The sequence below is a fragment of the Siphateles boraxobius genome, unplaced genomic scaffold (assembly GCF_051911475.1).
Source record: "Siphateles boraxobius isolate OS27281-9 unplaced genomic scaffold, OSU_SipBor_1 5, whole genome shotgun sequence".
In the NCBI taxonomy this organism is placed as follows: domain Eukaryota; kingdom Metazoa; phylum Chordata; class Actinopteri; order Cypriniformes; family Leuciscidae; genus Siphateles; species Siphateles boraxobius.
The window spans coordinates 28,061,596-28,073,926 of NW_027509141.1; the positions used below are offsets into that span (position 1 = coordinate 28,061,596).

At 35.2% G+C, this 12,331-nt stretch overlaps 1 protein-coding gene across 13 annotated transcripts in view; it reads right to left on the minus strand.

Annotated features, from left to right (window-relative positions):
* Positions 1–12,331, minus strand: part of map4k3a (mitogen-activated protein kinase kinase kinase kinase 3a) — a 65,709-nt gene that overhangs the window by 21,656 nt on the left and 31,722 nt on the right. For 7 of the 13 annotated variants that reach the window (XM_077203730.1, XM_077203727.1, XM_077203731.1 and 4 more), the window contains exons 4-13: positions 12,230–12,294; positions 9,079–9,134; positions 8,831–8,878; positions 7,519–7,561; positions 7,169–7,241; positions 5,759–5,890; positions 4,619–4,681; positions 4,137–4,218; positions 3,807–3,923; positions 133–211 (exon numbers count right to left, since the gene is read on the minus strand). In XM_077203730.1, coding sequence (XP_077059845.1) covers positions 133–211; positions 3,807–3,923; positions 4,137–4,218; positions 4,619–4,681; positions 5,759–5,890; positions 7,169–7,241; positions 7,519–7,561; positions 8,831–8,878; positions 9,079–9,134; positions 12,230–12,294 — 758 coding nt within the window. Of the gene's footprint in view, positions 1–132; positions 212–3,204; positions 3,280–3,806; positions 3,924–4,136; positions 4,219–4,618; positions 4,682–5,758; positions 5,891–7,168; positions 7,242–7,518; positions 7,562–8,830; positions 8,879–9,078; positions 9,135–12,229; positions 12,295–12,331 lie in introns of all 13 variants that reach the window. The other 6 variants (XM_077203729.1, XM_077203726.1, XM_077203721.1 and 3 more) reach the window with 1 other exon arrangement.

A 12,331-nucleotide genomic window follows, 5' to 3' on the forward strand; every position in this document is an offset into this window, starting at 1 on the left:
AGATCATGAGAGAGAATTTCTGGTATACTCCAGCAGACAGAGAACTGAAGCTGAGAAATTCACTCAGCCACGCTCAGGAGAGCCGGAGCACCTGTCAGGTCTGCCCAGGGGAGAAATCCAACAAACACTCACAGTTAATCTCTGACAGAGTCTTCCCTTCCCGACTGGTACGGCTTGCTGAGCGAATCCGATGTGGAACAGACACTGGAGGCTAGGGAGAAGAAATAAAAACCACACACACACACACACACACACACACACACACACACGCACACACGCACACACGCGCACACACACGCACAAATAAATACACACCAGTACATAAAGCACATAAAGAAGAATTTATCTCTAAAGGTCATTTAGAGTAATAATGACAAATTAAAGTGTTTTGTTATGGTTATTGTGAGGTAATGTGAATGTTTATGTGGCTAAATAAAGTCCAACATAGGGTGAATCTCACATTGTGAAATGTTTGGGTCTTATTAAAATAAAATAAAATATTATATGAAGCCTTTTTTTTATTAAAGGACTTTATTTCCATTTTATTTATGTCCATTATTTTAAGACAGTAAACAATAATCATCCTGTCCACGCAATAAAATGAAATAATACAATTTAAATTAATTAAAACAGGCTTCGTATATAATGATCAATATTTACATTTTTTATTTAAGGACTTATCTATTTCCATTTTATTTATGTCCATTATTTTACGACAGTAAACAATCATCCTGTTCATCAAAAACATTTATTTTTATTACCAGTGACTTTAAAAAAAAAAAAGATCATTCTGAAAAGACTGTCATGAAAATGACAAAACGTGACAATGCAAAAATGTTTTAATGCTACTTAAAATATGCAAAATATAATTTATTATGCGTCTCTATTGATTTTGAATTACAACGTCATTTCTAGATGGTTTTCACTCGGTTCACCACTGAGTTTGTGAATTTTGATTGAATATTATATAAAATGTATTATATAAAAGTGTTTTAATTTAAGGGTATTCAATTTTAGGTACGCCTAAATTGCAATCATTACATTGCATAATGTATATATCAGCATTATGCTGCCTCCATTTAATCAGCATCGGCCATCGAAAAACCCATATCGATCGATCACTATTAAAGCAATCAGATTTGACATGGCTTTTATACATAAACCACATTAAACCCAAAAAAGTCAAGATTGTAGATGCCCTTAGTCGATAGCTTGCATATAAGTGCGGCATTCTTAGCAGATCTGAAGCCCAGTTAAGATAAAAACACCCCGTCAGCAAAATCTGCACACATCAATACATTAAAGACAAGAGCGGCTTAAATGCTTACACTTCAGATATCACTTAGTGCCATCGCCAGAGACTCAATGGAGGGCAAACTCCACAAGCTAAAAATACATGCCAGGCATCACTCTCTGATAACAGTAGGGGTCATGATGCTGACCCCCTGAATCCCTATCTGTCTGACGCTGCTGTCCTGTCTCACTGCAGCCCAAGAGAAAATCATTACGGCCTACTGGGCGTCCGACAGCCCAGTCCCTGATGGCTATCCAAAAAAGTTTGCTGTCATTCATGAATCAGAGAACACCTTCCATCAGCAACACACACATAAACACAGACTCACACATGCATGTGCATATGGAAACACAGAACACATAAAAACACGCAAACATTTGAGTCCTGAACAGGGTCCAGGAAACTAAATGGTCACTGAAGGACATCCTTCACTTTAGTTTCACGCCAGCAGGGCTGAAGTAGATGTGATGAGGAGAGATAAGACAGAGGAACAGACGCACGACCTTCAGACAAGAAGGACACAGCAGGGCTCTGAAATAGAAATAGACAGAATGCCAAACACTGCGCCCTTCCCTCAGCGGACGCCTGTGAATATTCTATCACACCTCTTAGCACTTGAGCCACATGGTACAGTGACTAAGAATGATATTATCTATGCTTTCTGAAAATCTATGCAGTATATAGATTTCAAAGAAATCCAGACTGTTCATTTTATTGAGATAAAATTTAACCAACGGGTAAAAAAAGAAAAATCCAGGCAAGAACATGTCTAGCTCATATCTCACACCAAAAAAACAAACAATTGAAAAATTAACACGCAAAATCAACAAAAAAAAACAAAAAAAAAACAACAATTATATAAAGATTCATATTTATATGATTACATGTATTTATATATGTATTTGTTTTCTCTTTAAGCTGGTTTTAAATGTGATTTTTTTTATGATTGTGCCTGGACATGATTCTACATTATTAATACATTATTAATACATGATTAATACATTAGAAAATGAGAATCATCTATGAATTATAAACTTAAAAGTGGTCCTAAAAAAACTTTTATTTTTTAAGTATGATATAAAGGATTAATTAACAAAATAAAATTAACAATTATATAATCTATAAGCCTAATATTTCCATATATAAAAGTATTTCAATTATATTTATTTTATTTTAATTAAAAATATTTAGATTTTTTTTTAAATGACTGTCAAGGCATCATTCTCATTAATATTGTACAATATAAATGTCAATGAAAATAATGACAATTACAACCAAACTCAAAAAATAAAATAAGAATAAAAAATAATATTCATTTAAATGAATATAATATAATGCACTTTTTTATTCATTATTATTTTCTTTATATTTAAGAGTTAAATATGACCTTGACATGCTCTTGACATTTTTCACAAGATTCACCCCAATATTGAACATTATTTGCATTTCATGACGAAAGAAATTTCTCTAAAAGCTCTTTGATGTTGATGTTCTGTTAAACCCTTGAAGCAAACCTTAGCACAAAGAGGCCAGACAAAAAATCTTTTGTCAACGGATCCAAATTCAGCTTTTGAACTGAGCTTCCGTTTCCAAAACCGACCCCTTGAGGGATCAACACTCCGATCCCAAATCCGACAAGAGCGCAAAACTCCCTAAAACATCCTTGGGCATGCCTGGGTAACTCAAGCACTTATACACACACGAACACACAGCTATTCGAGCAAACAAGAAAACACACATCATGCACAAATGTTTGTCTAGGTTAAAAAAGAAAAGAAAATTAGTGACTTATGAGAAAATAAATTAACAACACACATAAAGCCATTATAGTCATAAACACAAAATTAACACTTACTACCGGCAATCAAAACATTTCCAGATGTTCACACACACACACACACCCCTGATACCTTTCTGCGAGCTGCAAAGCGAAGGACTCGCCGGGAGAGAGGAGACACTGGTAAAAACAACCCTCTGTATTTAAACTTCAAGAGCAGGAGAGGGGGAAAAATGAATAAGAGAGGAAGTGAGCATGAATTGATGCTTGGGGAAATGGGTAGAACAGGAGAGATGAAATGAAGGACAACGATGTCCTTAAAAAGTTTTAAAAGCCATTCTCGCTGGGGGACTTTAGAACAGGCCAAAAGATTTCACAAATCTTTATCAGAAGAAACCGTAGCACAACTGTAAGAGACGCCTGCATATAAACCTAACTTTAGAGACAATCGAAACGAATGAGGGGCTTTAAAACAACCATTACAGCCTAATAATAAAGAAAATAAGCCCGTGAAAAATATCATCGCAATAAAACGGTTGAGGTATTGAAGATATAAACACACGGGGCTCATCAAACTGACATCCCCGCTCTTGGGATTGAGAGGCTAACGTTGTCAGTTCGATCAGCTGGCATTTTCTGGGCTCTGTTTGTGAATAATAGTCCCGATGGGGCCATCATTCTTGAAGTGATAGCTGTGATAACATTGAGAATCACACAGGGAGAGATATACTGTACCTCCGGCTCTGGGTCGTCATCATCCAGGTCTGTGTAGGACGAGTGGTCGGGGTTGTTCGCTTTATCCAGCAGCTCAATTGCCAAAATACGACTCAATGGTTGGGACACCAAGGGATGCTGGGTAGAGACCATTGAAATGGCAATGTTAGGTGTTCTTTAAAGATTTGTCATTTGTCTTAGAATTAAATCAAATTTAAAAAGAAAATTATAAAATGTATAAATATAATTAATTATACAATAAATGTAACGAATTTAATTCAAAATCCAAAATATGAACTAATGCAAACATTATTAAACTGAGAAACACAAAATGCAAAAAGCCTCTCCTACCTGCAACAACTTGTCAGCCGGTGGACGTTTCTTTGGATTTTTCGTCAACGCCAATTTCACAAAATTGTGGAAATTGTTGGTCCTCCAGAACATAAAGAAGAGTCTCCATAAATCTTACACGTAACAAGCATTTCAACCGCGAGGCCGTGCAGTTTGTTAGCTTTAAATGTAATTAAGCTAATGTGATTTAACAGAGCTGCAAGGTAATGGAGATGAAACTATTCGGCAGAAGACCTGAGCAGATTCATAATTAGCCAAGATAAGAGAATGTCAAATCCAACCATATCAAAATGCATAAAAGTAACTGTTCAGGGCAAATGAGAGTGCATGGCCCAAATTTCATTGGTGATTAATGATATTAAAGAATAGGGCATTTAAAAAAAACATACTGCAACTCACTGACACTGAAATCTCTCTTGGTATCAAGTGTTTTACACACCCAGGAAACATAATCTGCGCCTGAAAATGTAATTATCACTTACCATTTAACTTTGTCTTTTAATTTGGGGGGTTGAAAGTTGCTTTTCGTCATCAAAAACAGAGCTCTAGAGAGAGAGAAAATGGGTTGATGTCACAAGCAGAATTGTTTTTTTTTTTTATGGAAAAATCACTTAAATGATAATCTTAATTAAATCTAAATTGTTTTTGGACATTGCTCTATGTGTTAGGGATAGAAAATTGCAAATTATCATAACACTAAAAGTCACCACTAAAAGACATGACTTTAGTCACATACTATTTATTTCAGAAGATTATTTATCACAAATTACTTATTTTTTTAGAAGAGATGAATTTTAAAAAGTAAATAAAACCATTATAATACAAAACAACAGCACCAATTTATGTCAGATTTTTTTTTTGCCAAAATCTAAAAAGAATGCCCCAGACAACTCTGTCTGTCTGTCTGTCTGTCTGTGTGTGTGTGTGTGTGTGTGTGTGAGTGAGAGAGAGAGAGAGAGAGAGAGAGAGAGAGAGAGAGAGAGAGAGAGAGAGAGAGAGAGAGAGAGAGAGAGAGAGAGAGAGAGAGAGAGAGAGAGAGAGAGAGAGAGAGAGAGAGAGAGAGAGAGAGAGAGAGAGAGAGAGAGAGAGAGAGAGAGTCGTTCCACTTTATGTTTATGCTCTAGGACCAGACCTTGATTTAAATGTAGAAATTTTTAGATTTATACTGAATTTATTTGTATTTTTTTGACAAAGAAAATGTAAAAAATAAATATTTTTTTAAATTTTCACTGTGGGGTCAAAAGACCCCAAACACCTTAAGCTGTAACAACATTTTTACACACCATTAGACCAACCAAATCAAGCCCAGATTTTTTGGTGTGCATTTAGATAGATTATTTAGGATAAGTCTGAGTATGATACAGAGTCTCATGCCCCTGAGATGAAGGTAACACTTTTTAAAAATGAAGGAAAAGTCTAGTGGGGTCAGCTGGACCCCAAACACTAATTAAGGGTTAAGTGGAAGAACTGGGTTAAACCAGAACTGTGAAATAATATGGCAATCTTTCAGTATTATGGTATATAAGCCATCACCACCACAGTCATTTTTTTGAACTGTACAGCCTAAAAAAAACAGCTCTATTTGAATTGGAACAGATCCATACTGCTGTTTAATCCCTCACCTCATTGGATGAAGGTCAAACATGGGAGGTTGTAGTTCGGCCAGTTCAATGGCGGTGATGCCCACAGCCCAGATGTCACACAGGTGATTGTAGCCTCCTTTCCTCTCCACAGCGGCCACCTCTGGGGCCATCCTGTTATCATGGGTTACAGACCACATCATCACTCACAGTATGTTTAGGAACATTTCTAACCTGATAGTTTCATAAGCTGTGGAAAAGGCTTCTGTGGCCATGTAGGAAACTACTGAATTATAAAAGATTAAATGTGTTTTTTTAAAACTCAACTGTGAAAAGTCTCTTTTTAAAAATCATTTCAGGTAGCTGAAAAAATAATATGGGATTTTTTTACTATTTAACATAAGGATATGAGGTTTAACATTTATATTACATAACATGAAGGGTTTACAACTGGTGAACATTTTTGTATTAATTAAACAGTCATTTAAAGGGATAGTTCACCCAAAAATGAAAATTCTGTCAGTATTTACTCGCCCTCATGTTGTTCCAACCCCGTAAGACCTTTGTTCATCTTCAGAAAACGAATTAAGATATTTTTGATGAAATATGAGAGCTGGATCACTCCTCTATACTAGTCCATAGGCTTCTTCAGGGATTAGAACGTGCCGGCCTCGAAAAGTTAAAGACATCGTTAAAATAGTCCAAGTGACTACTGTGACTCAATCTTAAGTTTATCAAGCGACGAGAATACTTTTTGTGCGCAAAAACAAACAAAAATAACGACTTTATTTCAACTATTCATTTCCTTCTCTTTGGGCCTCTAGTCAGTTAACGTAGTGTGATTGCGTAGAGCTACGTCACACGTAGGCTCACTATTGGCCGACGCTGGTCATGTGTGTGATGCGTGTGACGTACAACAACAGAAGCTTACGCTGTTAAAGTAGTGAACTGACTCGAGCCCCACAGAGAAGGAAATGAATAGTTGAAATAAAGTCGTTATTTTAGTTTTTTTTTTGCGCACAAAAAGTTTTCTAGTCGCTTGATAAACTTAAGATTGAGCCATTGTAGTCACTTGGACAATTTAACGATGTCTTTAATAACTTTTCGAGGCCGGCAAGTTCAATCCCTGAAGAAGCCTATGGACTAGTATGAAGGAGTGATCCAGCTCTCAGATTTCATCAAAAATATCTTAATTCGTGTTCCGAAGATGAACGAAGGTCTTACGGGGTTGGAACAACATGAGGGCGAGTAAATACTGACAGAATTTTCATTTTTGGGTGAACTATCCCTTTAAGAGTAATTTTTCACAAATTTGCGGTCGTAGAAACCGCATTTATTATAATTATAAAAAATAACTATTATAAATTATTATTATTATATATAATTTATTGCATGCACGTATGATTGTAAGGTGTATGGCACAACAAAGCTAGAAAAAAAACTTCTGTGTACCAATAAGGAGTCCCAATAAACGATTTTCTTTTTGCTAGTGTGGCTGTGATCTGAGCAGATACACCAAAATCAGCTGCGGAGAAAAAGAAACAAAGATCATCTTTACTACAATCCCACAAACACCTCTCATGCGAGTTGTGTGCAGCTCACACTACCACTTAATTATGTCTTATGAATTATGAAATTTGAGAACTGTGTAATGCCACAGCAGATCAAACGTGACAACATGAGGTGATGCTCACAGTCACAAATACAAAGCTATTTACACATTTTTAATGATTTGAACTGGTAACATGGTTTACTTCATTTACCCTACATTTATCACAATGGGGAAAAAAATGTTTTCTTACCTAGCTTGACATAACCATTGTCCGTCAATAAAATATTGGCACCCTATTTCAAATGGAAAAACACTTCATGAAATGACACTATAATATAATACAGCATTATACTGTATAGCATTATACATCTGCAATCATAACACATTATTGAACGTTTTACTGGTGGGTTTGTAAGATGAAATGAAAAATTAACCTGATGGACTTCAGAATCTATTTTTTTCCCCCTATAAAATCTCTTTCAACACCTGCTTTCATCTATGATCAGACATGTGAAAGCACCATCTGAGTCATACTAATTTCACCTCGCTCTGGTCAGGTAACACATTTTCTTTTGCTTTACCAGTGATTGCACATCTGGCTTCACCAAATCACCATTAAAAGGTACTAAGGGGTTTACTTCAAGGGCATTTTTTAAACAGTCATGGTATACATGAGATGCATGAATTTTAGATGTAATGAGCGCTTAGTTTTATTTACTGTTTTACAGTGACAATGTATATGAGAAATGACACAGCTTGTTTGGGGTCAGTATTTTTTCTTAAAGAAATGAATACTTTTATTTATTTTATAAATACATTTATAATGTTACAAAAGATTTCTATATCATATGAATGCTGCTCTTTTGAACTTTCTATTCATCAAAGAACCATCATAAACCACGTTTATTTTTTTCAAAATTGATGATAATAAAATGTCTTGAGAATGAAGACTGAAGTAATGGCTGCTGAAAATTCAGCTTTGCCATCACAGGAATAAATTACGCTTTAAAATGTATTAATATTTAAATAATATTTCATAAAATTCAGCCTTGCTGAGCATAATAGACTTCTTTCAAAAACATTCAAAAGACCTTATACCGGCCCCAAACTTTTAAATTAATTTATTGCAAAATATTTCATATTTAGAAGGATGGATTGTTTTAAATACGTGTATGCTTTATTAAAACTATGAAATACAATCCTTGAAGCAACTAATCTAAACTAATTCTTTCTGCACCACTGGCAGCACCATACATAATTGCAAAATAATGGCAGAATTATTAAAGGAATCATTTCCTAAAAATAACGACGAATCATTAAAGCTGATGTGTGTAATTTCTGTGCCGTCAGCGACACCAAACAGATTTATAAAAATAATCATTGATCTACCTTGTGAAAAACAACAGTTTTTCATTGCAAGGCAAAACATATATTTTTGTATTTGATTTGCAACTTTTTCTTGGCATTTGAGAACAATTAAATCAATCAATTCCTTGCCACTGAAAGGAGCCTTTCATTTAGACACACAAAAGCTAAAATCAATCAGAAGTAAATGACATTACCTTTATGTCTCTGTGCATCTTTCCTTTGCTGTGTAGGTAATATAAACCCTGAAATGAAAGCCATGATTAAAACTCACTTTAATTCATAATCATCTCAAAAACACATTTACAAAACTGCCTTTAAAGAGACAGAACAAGAAGTATGAAATATCGGCAAACATGTCTACCATTAAAAATTCAAAAGTAGCTTTCATGGTCACAGCAGATTGCTTCAGTTGTCAAAACAGAGTCCGGTAAAAATGGCTTACCTGAAGGGTTTCTCTTGTTACATATGCTATCTGTGATTCTGTTAGAGGCCCAGTAACTGTGGAGACATATTTAGTGTACATTTAGCACTAATGTAATCTACAAAGTACATCTGAAAAATCCCTTCTAGAATATTTGCCAAAACATCTTACATGAAATGATCCGACCAATATAAAAGTGTGTACAAAAGTGCAAACACATCAGTTGAGCAATGAGGCATGCAGAGTAGTTATCTTAAGCCTGAACTTGTTTAAACCAAGAGAACATATATAACATTGATCCTTCCCGTACCACACTGGAATGACAGTTTAACAAAAGCACCACTAATGGGTTTCATCCATCAGACCAAGGACGAGATTATCAAGAACCCAATGTGACCGATTACACGTTTCCAACCTGACAAAATATAGAGTTGAATTACTCTACAACTCTAAATGGACTACTGATGAAAATAACAGATGTTGAAACTTTAGCAAAGAAAATTCAAAAGGCGCCTGAGATGCTCATCTGTCTGTTGTCCATAACGATGTAGGATTTTTTGACCGTTTGAAGCCTCTGACAGAGAAGTTAATCTTTTTGAAGTCAATAGAGACTTTTATTGCTGATTAAAATATCACAAAAACAGGAAATGTGCTAATCGGAAAGAGCCAATACTAAGTGAGCTGAAGGAACAGAGAGAAAGAGACAGCAGAAGGGTCTTAAATTTATGAAATGGTGTCCGCAACCCGTGTTACTTCTGTAAAGTGATGTTTTCTAAATGTGAAACCAGATATTCAGAGAAAAAAATGGCAAGACATGACTGGACTGTAAATAGTGGTAACGTGATAGGTTGAAAATTAAGAGGGCATGGTGATGTCATCAGAAAAGGAAAGTTGTTTTAGTATGTTAAACCAGTGATGAAATACTTCAAAGCCGCTTCTCCACTGTTGGGCCAAACCTTTCTCGTTGCTTAACCGTTCCATTTTCGTTCCAACTGCGTTATAGAAGATGATCAGATATTTCTTTTAATTTTATTGCTGACTTATGTTCACTTCGCTCAAATAGCGCGCTTGGTAGGCTACTGAGAAACTAGTAGGCAAACAACAGATAAGTTGTCAAATTAAATAAAATCCATTTTGATTTCACATTGACTAAAATATTTTTTATGAAGTTTGGTAAGATTTTTTAATGAGTCTCTTGTGCTCAATAAGACTGAATTTATTTGATCAAAATATAGTAAAACATTAATACTGTGAAATATCATTACAATTTAAAATAACTGTTTTCTAACACATCCTGTGATACAAAGCTGAATTTTCAGCATCATTACTCAGTGTCACATGATCCTTCAGAAATCATAAAAAATGCTGATTTAGTGCTCAAGTATTTCAATATTGAAAACAGTTGTGCTGCACAATATTTTTGTGAAAACCATGATACTTTTTTCAGAATTCAATGATGAATAGAAAGTTCAAAAGAATAGCTTTAATTTTAATCGTTTTTTATAACATTATAAATTCTTACTGTGATTTTGATCAACTAAATGTATCCTTACTGAATAGAAAGTATTCATTTCTTAAACGAAAGTGTATATATTGCATCCTCTGTAAAATATGTGTTTGACATATGTAAAGATAAAAGAATAAAGAGTGCATTAAAGACAAATTCTTACAATGTTTGCTCTTTAATTACGTCCAAACAGGTGTAGAGGCTATCATCCATTCAGCAGAAATGTCCAGTATATCCTTTTTTTTTTTTTTACCTCAAAACATCCTTAACTTGATCATTTACTAGTTCAGAGAGTTATTTAAAAACATGTAAGCCCCATTTATCGGTCCAAATGGGGGTTTGGACGGGTGAAGGTCTCTGCGTGTTACTGTCTTTCCCTTTACGCAACACAACAAGATTAAATGAAATACCTTTTTTTCATATGTATTACATCGTTATTTTATCTGACTCCATAAATGAAAAGGTTTTAATGATATCTGTGCATCATTAAATGAGAGCGAATGTTTGCTCTCCACACCTTATTACCTTTTTGGTTTACTTCTGTGGGAATGAGATCTTTGTACCAGTCGAAAGACCATTTCAAATGATACCAAACATGTATAATACTGTATGATAATTGTTCATATTAAATCATATAAATTTTTGGGTGAATTCAGGTAGAGATGGGTGAAGGGAATGATGTGTAAATTGGGAGGTGATCAACTCAAGTGTGATCGTGTCCCGAATGGGAATGGTAATATAGCAAGGGAGTTCAAATGTCCAAGCAGAACTTGATTCATGTGTTCTGTATGTCGTTATGTGTTGTGTGTGGGAAGACTGGAGCCGTATTCAGGCCTGCGACCCTACAGCCGAGTGCAACCGTGGCAGCGGGGGGCAGATAACGTGGGATGTGAAGCTGGGCACTAAGCTAACACGTTAGTGGCATAACACCATCTACCCCCCCACGCAGAGGCTCAGAGAGAATCACAGAACTGCCGACAGCTGCCGTGAAAATGAGCTCTAATGATCTGACAGGCCACTCTACTGAGCTCTGCTAAATTTATCACCTGGGAACATACAGAGGGACGCTTTCCAGCAACGTAAGGAAAGATTTGTATATTTAGGCCATCTGTCAAGAATCAGATTGTTAATTGTAGGAGAGGAAAGTCTATTTATGTAAAAACTGGCATTGGAAACGAGAAGAACTTTCAAACCATTGCAAACATCGTATCAACATTGTTTACACTGGGACCTTTAGAGGAATAGTTCACCCAAAAATTTAAAATTATGTGTGTTTTTCTCATTTGGAATGCAAAAAAAGACATTCGGAACAAAGTACAGGTCGCTCTTTGACTTAAAAGTCATATGGGTCACTTTTGCAATCTTTTTATGGTGCTTTTGCATCGTTTTAGAAGCTCGAAAGCCTCATGGAAAAGAAATGTATGGAAAGAAAATTGACCATGAAGACTATTCAATATGAATCATGTTGTGTTTTACAGAATAAATAAACTCATATGGGTTTGGAAATAAGTGAGGATGAATAAATGATGACAGAATTGTCATTTCTGGGCAAAATATTCCTTTAAATAATGAATGGAAAGGAGATATTGCACAGCATTGAAATACTGACCACTGAGTGAGTCAGAGTTAGCAGTTGATTGTTTACCTTTGTTTGGTGTATCTTACCGTGATATATGTCTTGCAATGAGCCTCCCCCACAGTATTCCATACATATCCATAATTTATCTCTCCTGAAAAGCCAGAGAAAGAAAAACACCAACAAATTAT